At 47.4% G+C, this 20,806-nt stretch overlaps 1 protein-coding gene across 1 annotated transcript in view; it reads right to left on the bottom strand.

The window, feature by feature from the left end:
- Positions 1-10,392: 10,392 nt before the first annotated feature.
- Positions 10,393-20,806, bottom strand: part of LOC115308943 (actinia tenebrosa protease inhibitors-like) — a 54,154-nt gene continuing 43,740 nt past the window's right edge. Inside the window, exons 6-7 of the mRNA XM_040208975.1 lie at positions 18,190-18,366; positions 10,393-10,424 (exon numbers count right to left, since the gene is read on the bottom strand). Coding sequence (XP_040064909.1) covers positions 10,393-10,424; positions 18,190-18,366 — 209 coding nt within the window. The remainder of the gene's footprint in view (positions 10,425-18,189; positions 18,367-20,806) is intronic.

Genomic DNA, 20,806 nt, shown 5'->3' with positions numbered 1-20,806 from the left:
TTACTAATTGCGTCATTTATGATTTTTTCTGGGTACTTCTGTTTTTTTAGAACCTCGCGTAGTTGATTGGCGTTGGAGTCAAAATCATCGTTATTAGAACATACACGTTTAAACCTGTGAGCCTGGCTGTACGGAATACTGGTTCGGCAAGGTCGAGGATGGCAACTGTCGAAGTGCAAATATCTCTGGCTGTCCGTGGGCTTTCGATACAGTTGAGTGACCAGAGTTGTGTCCTTAATTATTACTCTAACGTCTAAGAAATTAATGTCAGTTTTCGAGTAACTGTGTGTGAAGCGAATGGAAGGGTGCGCGGAGTTAATATCTGCGATGAACTTGAGAAGCTCATTTTCTGAGTGTGACCAGATAAAAAATACGTCATGAATATTCCTCCTGTAGAACATTGGTTGGAGCGGACAAGATGCGAGAAAAGTTGATTCGAGGTCGCCCATAAATATATTTGCAAAGTTCGGGGCCATTTTCGTGCCCATTGCGGTCCCTCTAGTTTGAAGAAAAAATTTGCCGTCGAATTCAAAACTGTTTAACTCAAGAACCAGGCTCGAAAGGACAGCCAGAACTTGGCTCTCCGGGAAGTCATCCCTCCTGTGGGCCTCATATGCCCTCACAAGCGCCTCTATGCCGTCTTTATGGGGAATATTGGTGTACAGAGCAGTTACATCCATTGTGACCAGAAAAGCATCCTTGGGTATTTGAATTTTAGAAATTTCTTTGAGAAAGTGAGTCGTGTCCCGAATGTACGACGGGAAGGTAGGCGGGATGTGTCTGATGAGGTTATCAACGAAACTAGAAATTGGCTCGGTGAGCGTTCCCGAGCCCGATATAATGGGGCGGCCGGGATTCCCTTCTTTGTGGATTTTAGGTAACACATAGAAGCGCCCAGGAACAGCGTGTTTGGCCGTTAGCCCAAGTAAAGTTTTGTCGGTAATTTCACCTTGTTTCTCTAGCTCGATAAGTCGCTGGTGTATAAGTTTGGCATGCTGGCTAGTTGGGTCGTTGTTTAGATGGCGGTAGAATTTGGCATCGTTTAGTTGTCTATAGCCTTCTTTTATGTAATCCGAGATGTTGAGTATAACCATGGCACCCCCCTTGTCAGCTGGTTTGATTATAATATATTTTCTGTTACCTAGATCCTTGAGCGCCCTGCGTTCGGGAAGCGAGAGGTTATAGTGATGGGGTTGCTGATTTCTATAAGCTGACACAATGTCCTTTTGGACCGCCTGGATATAAAGGTCTAGATGCTTATCTCTGTTGGGACCGGGAGTCCAGCCGGACGATGTCGAAGGCAGAGGAGATGCGCCCTGATGGGGCCTATCAAAGAAGAATTCCTGGAGCCGAAGGCTTCGTGCGAAATTATCTAGATCCTGGAGGAGAGTGAATTCGTCGTACTGGCCCGTGGTCGGGCAGAAGTTAAGACCCCTTGAGAGGAGCGACTCTTCGTCGGGGGTTAGCTTTACACTGGATAAATTAACTATGTTGCTACGATCAAGAGAGTTATTCTGCATGTCCCGTCCACTCACCGTCGTCGGGGGGTATTTAATATTATCCCTAGCTAGCTTACTGTTTTTTACCCCCTTGATGATCCCACGTTTCTTTTCTTCAAATGATTGTAGTGATGCGGTTTCCTGCGGTGACAGTTTGTTAGCGCGAAGCAAACTAATTATATCCAGGCGGTCCAAAAGGACATTGTGTCAGCTTATAGAAATCAGCAACCCCATCACTATAACCTCTCGCTTCCCGAACGCAGGGCGCTCAAGGATCTAGGTAACAGAAAATATATTAGAATCAAACCAGCTGACAAGGGGGGTGCCATGGTTATACTCAACATCTCAGATTACATAAAAGAAGGCTATAGACAACTAAACGATGCCAAATTCTACCGTCATCTAAACAACGACCCAACTAGCCAGCATGCCAAACTTATACACCAGCGACTTATCGAGCTAGAGAAACAAGGTGAAATTACCGACAAAACTTTACGGGGGCTAACGGCCAAACACGCTGTACCTGGGCGCTTCTATATGTTACCTAAAATCCACAAAGAAGGGAATCCCGGCCGCCCCATTATATCGGGCTCGGGAACGCTCACCGAGCCAATTTCTAGTTTCGTTGATAACCTCATCAGACACATCCCGCCTACCTTCCCGTCGTACATTCGGGACACGACTCACTTTCTCAAAGAAATTTCTAAAATTCAAATACCCAAAGATGCTTTTCTGGTCACAATGGATGTAACTGCTCTGTACACCAATATTCCCCATAAAGACGGCATAGAGGCGCTTGTGAGGGCATATGAGGCCCACAGGAGGGATGACTTCCCGGAGAGCCAAGTTCTGGCTGTCCTTTCGAGCCTGGTTCTTGAGTTAAACAGTTTTGAATTCGACAGCAAATTTTTTCTTCAAACTAGAGGGACCGCAATGGGCACGAAAATGGCCCCGAACTTTGCAAATATATTTATGGGCGACCTCGAATCAACTTTTCTCGCATCTTGTCCGCTCCAACCGATGTTCTACAGGAGGTATATTGATGACGTATTTTTTATCTGGTCACACTCAGAAAATGAGCTTCTCAAGTTCATCGCAGATATTAACTCCGCGCACCCTTCCATTCGCTTCACACACAGTTACTCGAAAACTGACATTAATTTCTTAGACGTTAGAGTAATAATTAAGGACACAACTCTGGTCACTCAACTGTATCGAAAGCCCACGGACAGCCAGAGATATTTGCACTTCGACAGTTGCCATCCTCGACCTTGCCGAACCAGTATTCCGTACAGCCAGGCTCACAGGTTTAAACGTGTATGTTCTAATAACGATGATTTTGACTCCAACGCCAATCAACTACGCGAGGTTCTAAAAAAACAGAAGTACCCAGAAAAAATCATAAATGACGCAATTAGTAAGGCGCGCGCCCTCGATCGCGACATCTTGTTAGGTGACAGCGGTCCCCAGGCGGAGACAAGCCGACAGGCCAGCCTCATGCTGACCTTCAGCAATAAGTCTCCGAATGTCACCGCCATATTAAAGAAACATTTTAATATTTTGCAACAAAGTGAACGCCTCGCAAAAGTTATTACTACCGTCCCACGTGTGGTGCACAGACGCTCGCGGAACATTAAGGATTCCTTAGTCAGGTCCAAGATAACTGCCACTGAGAGCACTGGGAGTCGGCCATGCGGAAAGTCGGGATGTGGGGTCTGCCCACACGTAACACCGAGAAACTCCATAGAGAGTACAAACTCCAACTTCACCTACAAAATTTATGGCAACTTAAATTGCGACACCAGTAATGTAGTATACCTTTTACAGTGTAGCACTTGCGGCGCGCAGTACGTGGGCCAGACAGAGACACCTTTCCGATTGCGGTTTAATAATCACAGATCACATGCAAAATCAAACCCCACACTTCCCGTTTCAAAGCATGTTAGCGATCCAAAACACTCATTTGATAAGCTCCAAGTCACATTTTTACAGTCTGGTTTCAAAAGCAACCGAGATCGCGAACAGAAAGAATCTTACCTTATTCACAAGTTCAAAGCCGCGATCAATAAACATCCCGGCATTATGTCTTCCGTTCACGCGGTTAACATTCACGATCCTCCTGTATCAGCGTAAGCGTACACATTCCAATGACTTTAGGCCATCCACAATTTATTTCATATAGAGTTAGTTCTAATAATATTGTTGACTCAGCAGTTGCGAGCAGAGAGAATCGTATCTTATTAACAAATTTAATTCAATCCGGGCAGGTATTAATGAAGATCCCGACATAATGTCATCTATGCATGCAATTTACCTTAATGAACACCCTGGAATAATGACGTCCATGCACGCAGTTAACACATCTTGAGCAGTCATATCGGTTTAAAAATCCAGAACCTCCCCTCGTTGAAGTTTATTATGTGAGAAAAGGGATATGTATGCCTGTGTGTGTTGTTTTTTTACGCACTGAGGAGGCGGCTCGCACACCGCTCGTGCACCGCTTGGTGCAAGTTTCCTCAAAAACTGCAACTGTTTTTTTTTTTCGGCGAGGAGGTCCAGGACCACCCCTCGTCTTCCCTGTCTTGAAGTTCATTACGTGAAGGGGGGATGTGTGGATGTGTGTTTTTTTCGCGGACAGAGGGGGCGGCTGGTGCACCGCTCGGACACCGCTCGGGGCATTTTTCTCAAAAGATTTTTTTTTTTTTTCGGCGAGAGTTTGCCGTTTGCTGTTCTTGGGGCTGCCCCTCCTCCTCCCTCCTCCACCGCTTTGCTTCAGTTAGATTTTCCGACATGGTGCGAGTTCGTTCACCAGGGTCAGGTTTACGCGGGGGGGGGGGGGGGGGGGGGGGACGCCTGCGTCGGGGGTACCGTCAACTCTTGAGAGAAACCAGATGTGTGGAATGCCACGTGACGTGGTCAAGGAGCGTCAGTGTGACCTCTCATGTGCCAGTCTTGAAAAAGGTCTGTCTCAGGCCGAAACGTCGACCAACTTTACCAATAATATGTTTTAAAAACTCCAACAACCGTCTCAGGTGCGTTTTCTTCCGTATATACTTTTCGTCATCCTGCGCTTCGTTTTTTTCTCTCTCTCTCTCTCTCTATATATATATATATATATATATATTGTGAAGTGTATTTCGTAAACCTTATTTCATGATATATGGCCACGAGGTGCATGCTCATTTTATATTTTTATGTGATGTAATTAATTCCTTAGTTCAATGACACGAATCCACTTTTAGTACTGACAAACAAAGTTGTACCAATCACGGGTATTTTAGACGACCTACCACACTTCGCGACAACATTTTATACCGTGTAAATAGATCAGCTTGAACTTTAGAATTTTACTTTAACACGAAGAAAGGACAAGAAAATACAGCATAGTTCCAAATTAGAAGCTGATCTATTTACAGGTATGTACCAACAAACTCAACTCTTTACTCTTGTACTTAAACATTTTGATTCAGGCAAAATATATTTTACTCGTAAACAAATAGACATTGAGACGTATGAACACGACGTTATGCATGTTAATGTAGATTTTCTTCTACTCTTGCGTCAAAATTAAATAACTGAATTTAATATTTTTGGTACCTAAGAACAAAATTAAATTGCACGGACGATCGAAGAAACTATATAGTTAACCGTTTCACAACGGAAATAGTGTATATTGCCAAAAGAACGCGGAAAATATGTTCTCAATTTAGCGGTTCATACCGGTTCGAACCGGTTTGAATCGTTATTTCTGGCTCCCCGGAACTGAACCGGAACCGAACCGAAAGCCGTGAACCCGAACCGGAACCGAACCGATAAAAATTTCGGTTCGACACCCTGGAGGTGGCCAAGAGGAAGCCGGTGTCAAAGTTCAGTGCCGGGGCGATGTCTCGGTACGGAGCGGTTCCCTTTTCGAAGGATCGCACGCACCTGACGCTTCTCCAACTCATGAAAATCATCCTCCGGATGCCAGAACCTACCGTGCGCCGTCATTCAGCGGGAGGCTGATATCGCAAGTAAGACAATAACTGATTGGGCGAGCCTTTGTCGGTAGGTTGTGGTAAATGCCGTCTTTAAGCATTCAGACATGATTGGTGGCGAAGGCGTGACTGTAGAACTAGACGAGAGTATGTTCGGTCGGCACAAGTACCATCGCGGGTATTTAAGGCCTGGCCAGTGGGTTTTCGGCGGTGTGGCGCGTTGCAGCGGGTGCTGCTTTTTTGTTCCCGTGGAGACCCGTGACGCTAAAACCCTGCAAGGGCTAATAGCCGAGTGGGTCCGCCCTGAAACAAGAATAATCACTGATTGTTGGGCTGGCTATCGCAAGCTTGCAGATGACGCTCGCTTCACGCACCTCACCGTCAACCAACTTTGTCGACGCGAACACTGGTGCGCACACGAATACGGTGGATTGCACCTGGGCCCACGTCAAAAACTCTCTTCCATCTGGACGGCGCGAGAGCCACTATTTCACTGGTCACCTTGCAAAGTTCATGTTTTGGAGGAGAGACAAGGCGCGCGGAAACACTGATAGATTCCAGTCGTTCGTCGCCGCGGCCGCCAAAATCTAGAGCCCCGACGCAGACACGGCGAGGATTCTGACGGCCCCGGTGACTTCGAGGGATCCGCTGCGCTGAGCCCGTCACCCGCCTGCATGCATAAAGACGACTTATGCGCCAACCGCTCGTCAAGTGCTCGTTACGTCAGTTATAGGTTCTGGTAGCGGTCTAAACGGTCCTTTCCAGGGCCCCCATATTTTGCAAACGGAGCTGTGTTTTGAATGCGGCACCCCGTGTCTCTATAAAAAGTTCACAGGAAAGACCCACCAAAGGTATGTGGTCCCCAACTTGGATATCGGGTGTTATGATTCAACTAAAAATTGTTCTTGCTTATTTCGCGCCTTTGAACCCAATAAATGCCGCAGTTGCAGTCGTCCCGCAGTTCTGTTGCTCGCCCATTCGTCGTCGGCGTGGCTCAGCTTCGTCGTCTTTGCTAGCGGCGCACCGGCGGAGCCGGCCTTCGATCCGAACAAATGCCGCCGTTGCAGTCCCGCGGTGTTGTTGCTTGCTCGATCGCCGTCGGCGTGTCTCAGCTTCGTCGTCTTTGCCAACGGCGCACCGGCGGAGGCGGTTGATCTGACACACCGCGTTCGGCTTTGGCTAGCAGACGGCGTTCGTAAAATGGCGTCAGCTGTTGCTGGCTTCACGCGGCGGTACCGTTCGTGCTTCTATTCATTCGGCGTTCGTTGCCATGGTGACGGCGAGGAAAGCAGACGAACTTTTTGATGCGGAAGAACGCTGCGGCGCAGCGATACCAGGCGCGTTCTAACGCCCTTCCCGCATGCTTTTCAATGGGCGGAAGGCGAACAAAAAGAGTTCGAAATAAGGACTTAACGCAGAAGGCTGCATTTCTCCAGCGCCTCATAATTTGACGAGCCTTGCACGAAAAGCATGTTTTTAGACCGGAGTTTGGAGATAGTTTTTTTTACAACAACATGGGTCTAAAGTATCAATGTGCCGACAATCCTTAGAGCGGTGGCCTCTTTTCGTGCATCGGAAACATCGGCTGTCCTGTGCAAGGCGCCTTTTCTTCTCATCTAAGGAGCTCCCGGAAGAACATGTGCTGGCAGCATGATCCTCCTTTCCACAGGAGAAACAAGCGTCCTCTAGATGACTTGAGTTTTGCAGCACCATTGTTGAAGGAATCGAGATAGCCTGTCGAGGTCTGGAAGCCCATGGTGAAAGATTCGCCGATGGACGCTCGTCACGTGAGGATCGCTCGCGGCTCTCGATTTCCACCCGTAGAAATTGTAGCAGCTTAGCCAGCTCTTCTCCCGTATTCCTCGATGTATCAACCATAGTCTCACAACGCGTCGCACTACTGGAAGTGGCTGCAGTCTGATCGGGGAGAGTAAGAGGAGCCAGTTGTGGCATATAGCTCTTGATGCGGTAGTACTCCACTACGATGTGTGATGGCAAGCTGTTCAGAAGTATATCAACCAGCATAGTTGCGTATGTATCACTCGAAATACCCAGGGAACGCAAGCCACGGATGTTTGTTTGCACGTGATCGTAGACGTTCCGTAGTCCCTGTACGTCACGCTCAGACTTCACAGCTGGTAGCCTACGCAGTCTTCCCAGATATTCGCGTTCGATTCGTTGTTTATCACCGAACCGCTCAGTCAGCATCTCTACCGCATCTTGGTAACATGCCGCAGTGGCTTGTAGTCCAGAAATCATGCTGGCTGCTGGTCCAACGAGAAGTGAGCGCAAGTACTGGAACTTCTCCGGCTCAGAAAGACTTGTGTTGCGGTGTACCGCAACGTCGAATTGCTCCCAAAATGGTTGCCATTCTGTAAGCTCACCTTGGAACTGCAGCAGTTGTAGTTTCGGGAGCTTGATTCCAGTCAAGTAGGAGCTGTTGCCTTTGTTGCCTCCGGAGCGTGGCGGTTGCGGTGTCGTCTGGGCTCGAACCTCACTGATAATCCTTGCGACCTCGTCCTCGAAGTCAGCCACGGTGCTGTAGTCCTCCTCCAAGTCGTTGTCGTCGATGAGGGGCTCTATCTCCTCATTGACCTTCCGAAGCTCTTCGTTGCTAGCAAGCAGTCTGTCACGCAAACTTTCAAGTCTCTTGGAGTCCATAGGGTCCGACTCTAGCGCAGCTCGTATCTCATTTACGAGCTTGGTGTTCCGGCTGCGTCGAACCGCTCGTTTCTTCTTTAAGGCTCTGTTATACTCCGACGTAACGCGCGCGCGCGCGCAAGCGCGTCACAGCGACGTCACGTCGGCGAAAACCCGACGCTCTATACTCCGGCGTCGTGACGTAACCGACGCGACCGGCGGCGTTCGGCGCAGCCTGACCACCTCGACGCCAAAATGGAGCATGCCGTATTCCGCGCCGGCCGCGCCGGCGACGCCGGACCAGGATGCATCACGCGCTGGCTCCCGACAGGCGTCGCACGGGAAGAGCGGCGAATGCGAGCAATAGCAGACGACAGGAGCACCACTCCGTGTGGCGTCGTGTTTGAAGAATCGGACTCGGTCGGTCGAGAAGCTGATCGAGGGAATTCGTCCTCACCCGAGAGTCTATGACACGAGGAAGCTTGAGTACCGTAGACCGGGCGCTTGTCAAAGATGTACCGTATGCAAACTGACCGCCTACGCTTGCGGCGCAGGCGGGCACCAACAGTGCCAGCGCGAGTTTTCGTCGTGCAAGGTACGTCCACGCCATCGCTCGAACTGGACGCTCAAGAAGCGCGAGAATTTTCGTATGCTATTCGAAACGAAAAGGAACCGGAAGTGGCGCACTCTTGCAGGAAACATGCCCCCCAACGTTACTAAAACACTCAGTTGGGAAACTTGCCGTCGAAACCTGGGCCGCTGGTGTCCACCGAGACCGAGCTAAATGCGACAACAGCGCCACTCTTTATCGTTTGTCTGTACTATGGTCACCTTGAGCTTTTTGAAAGCCTGTTTTTGCGTAAAAACAAACGGAAAAGACTCTTTTTGTATGAAATTTATTGGAGTTTAGTACCAAATGATTGGCGCGTGATGTTTTTATCATCTTTAGTTCGCAAGGTTTTGCGGAACAATTAATATTGTTTTTATACAACTATGCCTCAGCGGGCCTTTCAGGTAGTGCGTCCAGACCTAGGTGCATTTTAACTTCGGATGTTGAACGCGGCGCGACCGCCGGGGAGACGGGGTGGCACCCCTGTCACCTCTTCCGCTGTATCTGTTCTCAAGGCCAAAATAGAAGTCACGTGCAGTTCCTCGAGTGGCCGCTGCGGGAGAAATGGTGCCGTTGTGTTCGTCATTAGCTCGGTGCTCGGAGACAGATTGGGGCCACTTTTTCAAAGCTGTCTTTATGGGAGTTTCCCAACTGAGTGTTTTAGTAACGTTGATGCCCCCGTAGTCAGATTCTGCGCATGCGCCGCACCGGCGGCCCACCGACGCGCGCCGCGAGCGCTGCCAGGGACGCCGGAGTATAAAGAAGCCGAATTTTTTATGCGCACGGCGTGACTGACGTGACGTAGCCGACTTCGGCCAGCGTTTGCTTGCGCGCGCGTTACGTCGGAGTATAACAGAGCCTTTAGTCGATCCATATTCACCAATGCGGCGTCCAACTTTGTTCAACTCCCGGGTTTCGGCACTAAAATGTTGCGCCTTGAGGGCGCTCGTAGGGGAAAGGAACAGGACGACCCAGCTCTGGTGAACGATTTACTTCAACTCCCTCTTTCCTCCTTCCCGCTCCCATACCCGCGCGCTAGGAAGGATCGGTTAAACCTTAATTTTCAACCATAGTCGTTAAGGCAATGCTGTCTCTGGCAGGCTAATATCAGGATATGCACAAGTTCAGTTAAACATCATGATTGACTATCACTAGATTGCCTACACACGCACTGTATTTCTATTAAACTCATGAAGCACATGTTTTCGATCATGCGCGTCTAAGTTTTAACATCGCCAGCCGTTCCTCGTACGTGTAATTTCAGGTGTGCACGAGTAACCAAGCGGATGCTGAAATATGAGTACATTTTTATTGTGTACACGAGTAAAACTGGCCACTGAATGCCGGCAAGAGTTATGTATCAAAACTATCGTAGTTAGACATTCATAAGTCACACTCTCACTGGTATATACTACGTAGGAGGAGAGTTTTGCGAATGGTGCGACGTTTTCCCCATGATATCTGACTCTTGCTTGTGGCTGCACTATACATAATGACATCACAAGTAATCGGCTTGCCGTACACAGTTTTATTGACAACAACCCATTGGATAGATATTCTTTTATGCTTGCTGGGATGTCCGTCCTATATATGAAGCTTGCTGTGCAGTGCAAATAATTTTTCAAGGAATGTCGATGTCTTGGAGATTTATAGCTTTCAAAGTTTATTACAACCAATCTTCCTCATGCTGGTATGTTGCTACAGAAAATAATGAGAAGTAAAATGAAAGTATATCAGCTACATAATTCGGTTTAATCACTTGGAACACTTACAACATTTAAGAATATAGTCACTGAGATTGTGTTTTGTATTTCTATATTCAGACACAAAACGACCAAACCGGAATAGATCTTATACAGTATGTTTTTTACAATATCGATGCCATAATAATTGCGCAAATAACTTTTCTCGAGTGTAGGTCATCCTTTTTTAAAATAATTTATCGTATAATGATATGCATGTAATCAGTTAAAATCGTATGACTAAACATTATTTTTTTCATATGAGAGCTAGAGTGGGTCCTCTCTAAGTCGACGAACCTAGGAAGCTCTGCTTGTTATATCGTCTCTCACTCCACATACTGTTTGTTAAACAAGAATATTTATTTTAGTCTTGAAAAAAACTAGGTAATCGAAAAATTAAGTAGACGGAGGCTGATAAGGGAAGCCCATAGATAGAAGAAATGGGTGCGAATAAATTGAGTCAATAAACATGGGTAGCTTGAAAAAATGAACTCAGATTGGGCAGTTCAAGCAATTTCCCTAAATGACTGTTTAGTTTAAATTGTTTTTGTTATTAAATGACCTAAAATTTTTGCAACATAAAATATTTATTTGTTAATACCACTAGGTGTGAAATAAAGGGTAGATAATAATTGATGTGATTTCTCGCACTGATACTTATGGACGATTCCGACTCAACTCCTTTAATTCTAAACTACATCTTATCATTTTATAGTCTGAAGCCACCACTCGAAAGACCATACATGCATAATACGAAATAATTAATGTTAGTCATTCTACATGGACATACTTTGTAGTTTGAAAGTTTAGTAGAAGTTGTTATGTAGCTGTCTAACAGCGCCCCCTATATGGGTTCGAATGAACCCCCAACAGGGTGCACTCTGCATTCCTAGACTGGGACACAGTTCAGCATGGCTGTCCTTTTATGTCTCCCGATTTATCACAACTAATAATCGGCCGACATCGAGACATAACATGGTGTCAGAAGTGGGATAATCAACGTAACAACTCAACGAAGCCGCAGCGCAACAAAAGGCCATGTCATTTCCACTGATCCGGCCCCCTGAACCGTTCCAACCAGGCAACAATCCGGCGGAAGCGTGGTCCGAGTGGAAGGCATCCTGAGCTCTACGAAGCGGCATGCGAGTACATCAAAAAGCCAGCTGCAACCAGGCGACCATTGCTACTTCACATACTAGGTCCGACAGCGCAGAAAATGGTGCAGACTTTTCACTTCCCCGCTCCAACTGAAGCTGAACCAATCAGAGACACGGTCGCAGACATTTTCGCAAAATTCGACGAAAGATATTTCCCTTACAAGAATGTAACGTAAGCAACAGCCATATTCAACATCATGTACCAGAAAGAGAGCCAGCCGATTGACGGCTACATAGCGGAACTTCAGCACCAAGCTGACAAGTGCGGCTTCGGTGACAAGCACGACCTCCTCCTCGGCGACAGAATCATCATTGGCATCCACAACTCAGCTCTACACGAAAAGCTCTTCCGTGAGAGAAACTTGACACTTGAAACGATCATCGCGACCTGCAGAGCGGCTGATATCTCAAAGCGTCATATATCATCGTTGGCGGCTGCGTCAGATGGACAAGAAGTTGCGGCGACTGTGGACAGCATGAGCCGCAAGCACGGCAAACACACTCGTCGACAAAACAACACCACGCCAAAGACGACAGCCTCCATCGCAGGAACGAAACGGCGAGAGCAGAGAAACAGTGCCCAAGAAAACAGCATGCCGCAGGTGTGGAGCTATGCACTAACCTCGACATTAGCCTGCTTATTGATTGACCTGCTATTCCTGCGGCAAGTTCGGACATTACGCCAGTGTGTGTCGAAAAAAAGAGCGGCAAGGCCCAAGACAAGTTCGGATGCTGGGTGACGACCAAGATGACGACTCCTTTTAAGAATTCTCTCTCGGGAGCCTCACCATCAACGACATTGAAGAAGGCACAGAGCCAGACTGTCTAGATGACGTCAATGTAAATGGCCGCGAGGTAACTTCAAACTTGACAGTGGCTCCGATGTGAATACCCTACCCGAGAGACTTGTCACGAAATGGACGCCCCAGCCAACTCTAAAGAAAACAATAGCAAGAGCAACTACCTATCTTGGTGAGCGTCTGCGCACCGAAAATGAGTGTGAACTACAAAAACAAAACAGCGCCAAGACAAAGACGAAGTAGAAGAAACCACAGGACACAGCGCCGACCAAACAAGATTCGGACTTCTGGAGGCAGAAGTTTCCCGCGAATGAAGAAGGCCAGCATGCGGGAGCGACAAATCGTGCCCGCTATAAGCGTCACCAGGACACACGGATCCAAACTCAAACATTGAAAAAAGCCCGATGTAAAATGAATATAGTTGATTAACGTAGTAGTTTGGGCTAGTTGGTAAGCATACATGATAAAAACAAAACACCACAAAGACAATGGATCTTGTTTGGTCGGCGCTGTGTCCTGTGGTTTCTTCTACTTCGTCCTTGTCTTTGCGCTGTTTTGTTTTTATCATGTCTACTTAGCAACTAGCCCAAACTTCTACGTTAGTGTGAACTACCTTGCTCAGTGAAGGATACCCAAAGTAATCTGAGGTTCCTCCTGGTGAGAGGAGACCTCAAGCCCATCTTAGGGGCAGCGGCATGAACAGAATTAAAGCTACTGCACCGAGTAAAGAAAATCCAAGCGACGAAGACGACCAACCATCCAGCTTCACAACAGTTCGCAGCAGTGCTCTAGGACTTCCCCGACGTGTTCAAAGGAATTGGCAGACTGCCTGGAGAATACACCATCACCCCGAACCCGACGCAAAGCCTACTGTAGCGGCCCTTCGAAGAGTGCCAAGTGCACTCGAAGGCACATTGAAAGCAAAACTCGAGTGGAGGCAAGCGAACGGCATCATCAGAATAGTGACAGAGCCAACAGACTGGGTTCACCTCATCGTCATCAAAAAGAAAGATGGAAATGTTCAAATGTGCCTGGATCCGAGAAGTTTGAACGCAGCAGTGAAACGGCAGCATTATCACATTCCTGTTCCTGAAGAACTCTTTGCTCGACTAAGTGGAAACACAGTGTTCTCTGTCCTGGATGCCAAGAGCGCCTTTTGGCAGCTAGCCCTCGACAAACAGAGCACATTGTTGTGCACATTCGCCACGCCATGGGGAAGATACATGTTCTTGCGAATACCGTTTGGACTCAGCACCGCCCCTGAACTGTTTTAACAGGCAACTGACACAATCTTTGAGGGTCAAGGCATTGTGACGCCATACTTCGATGACATTTTGGTTGCGCCGAAAACGCCAAGTGACCATCTGATCCATCTGCGAAAAGTGCTCACCACAGCACGTGACAACAGTCTCAGGATAATTGGTGACAAGCTCAAGCGGGGACTCTCATCAGTCACCTACATCGGTCAGCAACTCACCCAACAGGGCATTGCTCCTGACCCCGACAAGGTGAAGGCAATCAACCCTATACCCGTGCGAGCGACCAAGGCGGAGCTTCTACGATTTCTGGGGATGGCAACTTTCCTCATAAAATTCGTCCCACACTTCTCAACAAAGACGCAGCCTCTTCGAGAGCTTCTCAAGTGTGATGTCGCCTGGCATATTACCTCTAAGATGTCACAGGCATTCAACAAAATCAAACACGACCTGACAACTGCTCCGGTGCTACATTACTTCGACCCAGCGCAATCCATTGTCATATCAACAAATGCATGCTCATATCAGATCGGTTGATCCCTCCTTCAAAATGGACATCCAGTGGCCTGTGCATCAGCAGCGCTCACACTGGCCCAACAGCGTTATGCGCAGATTGAAAAGGAACTACTGGCCGCAGTTTTTGCGTGTGAGCAGTTTTATTACTACATCTGGTCGAAGCATTGTGGTGGAGACTGATCACAGACCGCTCATTGGTCTGCACTGCAAAGACTTCCATAAGATCTCCCCCAGGTTACAGCGCTTGTTGCTTCGTCTCTAGCGTTTCACCATCAAGTTGGTATACGTTCCTGGGAAACAGCTGACTGTTGCAGTTTTCTGGAGCACAAGATCCGGTGAAGTACATCGAGACTGCGGATCAAGAGCATGGCATTCTTGTCTGCACGTTGGTACAAGCATAAACACCCAAGTTAGCTAAAATGTGAGCCTGCACTGCAGCGGACGTTACACTTCAGCGTGTGGCCTCGCACATCCAGAAAGGCTGGTCCGACAAGGTCTCTAGCGTTCCCAGATCCGTCAAGTCCTACTACGTGATCAGTGATGAACTTTACACAACTGATGGATTCGTCTGCTACGGTGAACGACTGACTGTGCCACAGGTATGCCAAGAAGAGGTGCTCTCAAGGCTCAACATAGCTCATCGTTGGCATGGTCTCATGCAAGAACACAACTCACCAGAGTGTGTACTGGCCCGGACTAAACAAGAATATCGAGGAGATGATAACCAGATGTGAAATCTGCCAACGCCATCAGCGAGCCAACCAGCGAGAGCCACTCCTCGACAGAGATATTCCAACTCCTCCTTGGGAGAATGTCGCAATGGATTTTTTTCCACTAAAACGGCTGTACGCGTACTTGCCACTGGTCGAATACTACTCGAAGTTCATTGAGGTAAAGAAGATGCCAACAACCACAGCATCTGCTGTTATACCAGTGCACGCTATGGCATACCAAGTGAAGTGGTCAATGACCATGGGCCCCCTATTCGACTCTACCGAGTTAAGAGACTTCAACAAGGAATGGGACATTGCCCATAACCCGATATCACCACTATTCCCTCGATCGAACGGACAGGTAGAGAGGACCATTACGACAATCAAGGTTACAATGACGGAAGCACTCGGTGAAGGAAAATAACTGTCAGTGGTCTTGTTGAGCTACAGGGCAACATCGATGAATCGACTTGAATCTCCGGCAGAGATGCTAATGGGAAGAAGGATCAGAACACTAATTCCAGCCCATCCCAGCTCACTCCTACCTCACTACCGGCACAAGCTCCTCCATAAGAAGCTAAAGGCAAAGCAGCAAGCTTAACAAAAGCATGGAGACCAACATGCACAAATACTGCCTCCTTTGCAGAAGAAACAACCAGATTGGTTCTGGCTCGGGAAGAGATACAAAAGGCCTTGGTGACACAGGTGGGTCCAGAACGACATAGGTACAGAGTCACTTCGTCCAACATACACAACACATATACACGCAACCGACACCACATTTATGTGAGAACCAAATCAAGGAACCCCTAGGTGACTGCAGAGAATTAGTATCCGGTCGACACCAGGGTCAGCGCAAATCACCCAGAAGAGACATCCTAGAGATGTGTGCCAAACCAGTCACAACTCCGAGCAACACGCTCAGGAAGGACTGTCAGAGTTCCTTCAAGATTTCTCCTATAGCATTTTAATTTGTTGTTTAATATTTGTGTGGCGGAATGTTATGTAGCTCGCTAGAAGCGCCCCATACTTGGGTTCCAATAAACCCCTACCACGGTGCACTCTAGATTCCTGTACTGGGACAAACTTTAACATGGCCGTGCTTTTATGTCTCCCGATTCATCACAACTGACAATCGGCCGAGATCGAGACATAACAGAAGTGTAGAATAATCTGGCCGAAGAAACAAATAAAAGAAGACGAGGAACAAGCTCGAAAAGTGGGGAGCGAAGGAGAGCTTGACTCCGGACACACTATCAATTATCTGGTTAAAGGGACACTGACACCCCCCAAAATTTTTTTTTAATTTTTTGCCAGGCGCTTCATTATGGTGTCAGAGGACTACCCAATTAATATTTTGCAAGAGAGTAGCGTATTTTTTTAATAAAGCCAAAAGACGCAACTGCTCGAAACCGAAACCGAAACCCGACGGAGGTCGGAGAAGTGGAGAGAAGAGAGCGAGTGGCGGAAGTCACGTGGCTACACCCGACGTGTTTTTTTTGTTTTTTTTTCTTTTTCCTGGTAGCAGACGACATGCGGCGTGCGGGTACGGGAACTGTTCGCCGTGGGATTCTTTTGCAGTTATGTATGTTCCGCTCGTTGTTCTGTACTCCAAGATGAGTTGTTTTGTATATTGAGGAGTTGGAGATGAGTAGTGAGTGCCCGTGGTGAATTTTGATCGGCTCCGAAAAGAATATACCCAAGATGTTGCGTGAAGAGCTGGCTCACATGTCCTGCGTCCGAAACAGAAGTGGCATTGTGCGACAGAGTTTCCGAAAGATCAACGGGATCGGGACCATTGGCTGGCTGCAATTCCTGTAGACCATTTACGGGCACCTCGGAAAGCGGACGCTACCTGATTTATATGCTCCTTGCATCTCGTGGAAAGTGATTACGTTGAGTTCGCAGGTGCCAAAAAGGAAATCCCATACCATTTAATTCAGCGACGTGTCGTCCACAACATTTGTTTCTTTTTTTGTTTCTTCAGTGATAATTTTAACAAAAGAAAAGAAATGTAGACATCAAAAAACATACGAAAAAAAAAAAAAAAGTTCTACGGGGGATCGAACCCGACCCTACGGCGTGTAAAGCGAACGTCTTTCCCACTAAGCAACTGGGGGATATCGAAAGTTGGGGATCTTTTTCCTTAGTAATAATTCAGCCGATAAACTGTAAGTTTGAAAGTTCGCTACCGATTTTCCTTTAGCAAAAGCACTCCCGGGTCGAAGTCGGGATGCACCCCGCATTGGCGACATTCTCACCTTGTAAAGAAATCGTACGCGTGCATATTCAACTCGAAGTAGACACGTCGTGCTTGACGTTTGCGCGAGCGATGTCTTCAGCCATGAGAAGGGAGCGACGGCTCGGCGACGTCTTCGTGCAAATCGGCTTGGTGGTCGGGCATGTAGTACGGGATGAGGACCAATTCTTTCGATCAGTCCCAAATTTCTCTTTTAAAGGCAGACAAAATTCTCCGGTACCGCGAACGACAGTTCTGAAATAGAGGTCTCACGCCCGTCGTCCGCTGCCATCGCGTCCCTGGGAGTCCCACGATACGCGAAACGACGAACGCACAGAATGCTTCCGGTTGTCTGTGAAACTTTTTTTTCAATCAACGTATTTGCAGCTTTTTAGAAGCCACAAAAAATTGGTTTCATATTTTTTTCTATTTTTAATATTGAGTGTGTGCCTTCAGTGACCCACGACTTTGATTAAATTTGGTGGTCGCATCGATACCTTAGAAAACGGCCCGTGACCGCGGAAAAGAGAGTGAGCGAGACTCGAACCGGCCAGTTCTTGATCGGCGGTTTTCGGGCGGAAAGAAACCGAATTTCGAGCCGCAAATTCTGTTCTGGGTAGTTGAGCTCTCAAATGTCACGTACAACTAAAAACCTCGGCGAGCATAAATACCCTGTCAGTGTCCCTTTAAAGGGGAAACAACCCTACCCGACACCCCCTTATGCGGCAGCAGACGGAACTTACAGAGAACACACTCCAGTGGCCAAAAGAGCACCATTGCCCAACTCCAGCGGAATAAAAGCTCCGTCATGTCTAACCCCGTGGAAAGGACATTTATTTCTTCGTTATTAAGTTTTTGTGTTTTTTTTTCCTGGTTGGACGTGCGGGTGCGAAAACAACAGCAACGTAAATATTTTTGGGGTACACAAATCAAACGGATGTTGCAGTGCTTTGTTTCATAGTCTCAAAAAAGAACCGGACAAAGTGATATTGCGTGTCGAAATTATAAGGTTGACAATTATTGTCGGCGTTTACACTTACCCATACATGTTGCTTCGCAATCTTTTTGTGTGTTGAATATGTTTGAATCACCAGGAACATAGCCACGAAACATGTGCTTGCTTACACAACTGTGAGAATCTATGTCGTAGTAGTATTTATTAACGAAACCAGAAAATCTATAATCTGGAACTTGCACGCAGCGGTGCCTCGATTTTTCTGTTGAACAAAATTTAAAATACAAACCGGTGAAATTTTTTTAATACTGTATATTTTAGTTTCATTTATTATTCTGTGGAAATGATTTGCAGAATAATAAAAATAAAGATAATTTTTTTAATATCAACACATTATATACATATATATATATATATATATATATATATATATATATATATATATATATATACGTTTTGTTTTTTTCTTTGCGTAGACAGATTTGCTTAAAAAAGTCATGGAAGTTAAACTTATGCGGTTTGTGCAGGTGAGCTATATGGCCAGGGGGAAATAGTACTAGGGGCTAATCGTAACTATCAGTCATATAAGTAACTAAAATTCGTTAATTAACTTTTTAAATAATGAAAATATACATATAGTTCCAATTATAAACTTGCTGAGCGTCATCGAAAACCACTGTCGAATTGAGTTGCAGCCTCTGTCACAAATCGATCCGCCCCTACTTTGACGTGGCGACAGTACCAGGAGGGCAGTAGGACGGTCGTTTTAAATTCTAGAACTTAGGATGAACCACAAAAAGGATATTATCACGTCCAACTGGCTGCCGATTACGCGATACTCACGGGACATGATAATCATTAATGTAATTCTATGAACTATTCTGCATAGTGTTACGTTCCACACCCCGGCGATGCCGTGCTCCGTCTAGGGCACACTTGCAGGAACGGTCCGCAACATCATCTCTCGGCAGAGACCCTCTCGAAGACTCGGAACCAAGGCTTTCGAACATCAGCTGAAGTAACCAACATCAACGGGTCTTCGTCTTCCTCTTTCCCCAAGCTAAAGAGAAGCTGCTGCTGCGGCGACAAAAACCTCCGGGCCAATGAGAGTGACTGCTGTACCTCGTCCTCATCCAAACCAGCAGCCACGACCGATCACCAGGATCCCTCCGGTGGTGACTCAACATCGTCACGTCTCCGGGGCTATAAACGGGGGACCCGCGAACAATCGCGGCCGAGACAGACTGGGACCTACCATCAAACGCAACCATAGACTCATGTCCCATTAAAACATAGTCACCTTATAGCCCAAACCCGGTCTCCAGCCTGTCCGTCCCCCAGCCCTTAACAATACACAGGCATGCGCAGACATTCCCGTGGCAATGACAAGTTAAATTGGACATGACGACGCCGGCGTGGAAACGAATAAAGAGGGTGGCGGATTTTTTTTTTACGCTCAGCTTGTTATATTGCTTTAAGCATGTTATCAGCAGACGCTTTATTGTACGGTGGCTCTCAGGGAGAGCGCCGGTTTACGGATCCCCAGGGCGCCGTGTTACTGAGATTTTGATTGCGGTACAAAATATCTCAATCGGCAATCCTCTACGTTGGCTTGGCAGAGTTGGTTCTATAGTTTGGCACGAAAACGTCAACGAAATATTTTAAATGCGTGAACATCGTATGCAGCGGTGCTAGGACTGGACTGGATTGAACTGGGTTTCTGGGGCTGCGGCGGGGTTCCCGTCGTACTCTTTCGCACCGTTCGTTCGCCCTTTATGTTTACTTTGTCTCCTACGTAGAATGGTAAGAGCCTTCTCGCACGCTTCCAATGACACTCCTGTGTTGAGACGCACTCGTCATACGATGGCACCGGGACGTAGGTACATGGTTTTGTTTTCGCAATATTCACAACGTACGCGACAACGTAAAACCAAGTTGCAGCGACGACACCTTTTGCGTGAAACCGCCAACACCCGGAAGGAATTGGTTCTTCGCAGACAACCACGTGCGGACCGGGGGCGGCGGTCGACGAAACCTGTGATGAGTGAATCTGAAACCACCGACGCCCGGGAGAACAAAATTACTCTACGAAGAATCGAGTAAGCGAATCGTCCGAGCGAAAAAATTGCGGTGGCTTAGCTCGGCTATGCCAGGATATACGTAGCGTGAGCTTATGCGCACAAAATGAGAGACTTTATCAAGCAGCTCCGGTGCAGCGTCAGACTTGGCTACTGCGCAACGGAGGCACACAGCTGGGCACGCGGCGGCGCCAGTGCGTCTGCCGCGGCTATGACGTCACTCCTCTGGAATGCGAAGACCGGCGAGGCGCGCACGGTGGCGGAGAAGCCCGCGGCGGCGGCGGCGGCTCCGGCACGTCAGCTGTGCGCCGTGTGACGTCACTGCTCCTCGCGCTTGCGCAGCACGGAACACGGCCCATTGTGCGAGCCACGCGAAACTGCTCAACCTCGGCCAGTCTAGCTCACGCTACAAAAAATGCTGCGACGTTGGAATTCTTATTCTTCGCTGGGTAGAAACCCTTGCGCTAAAGTCTACCGCATTTAATCGAGAATCGGCGTTCTCACAGCAGCAATATCTCTATATTATTTATATATATATTTATTGAATTGTGAGCAGCGCACCCGAAAATCAACGAAAGCTAGAACTTTTTCGCTGCAAAATACGGAAATTTATTAATATTAATT

Source organism: Ixodes scapularis, unplaced genomic scaffold, assembly GCF_016920785.2.
Source record: "Ixodes scapularis isolate PalLabHiFi unplaced genomic scaffold, ASM1692078v2 PGA_scaffold2__306_contigs__length_199485367, whole genome shotgun sequence".
Classification (NCBI taxonomy): domain Eukaryota; kingdom Metazoa; phylum Arthropoda; class Arachnida; order Ixodida; family Ixodidae; genus Ixodes; species Ixodes scapularis.
Note: the sequence above shows the minus strand (reverse complement) of the source record. Positions and strands in the feature narration are given on the sequence as shown.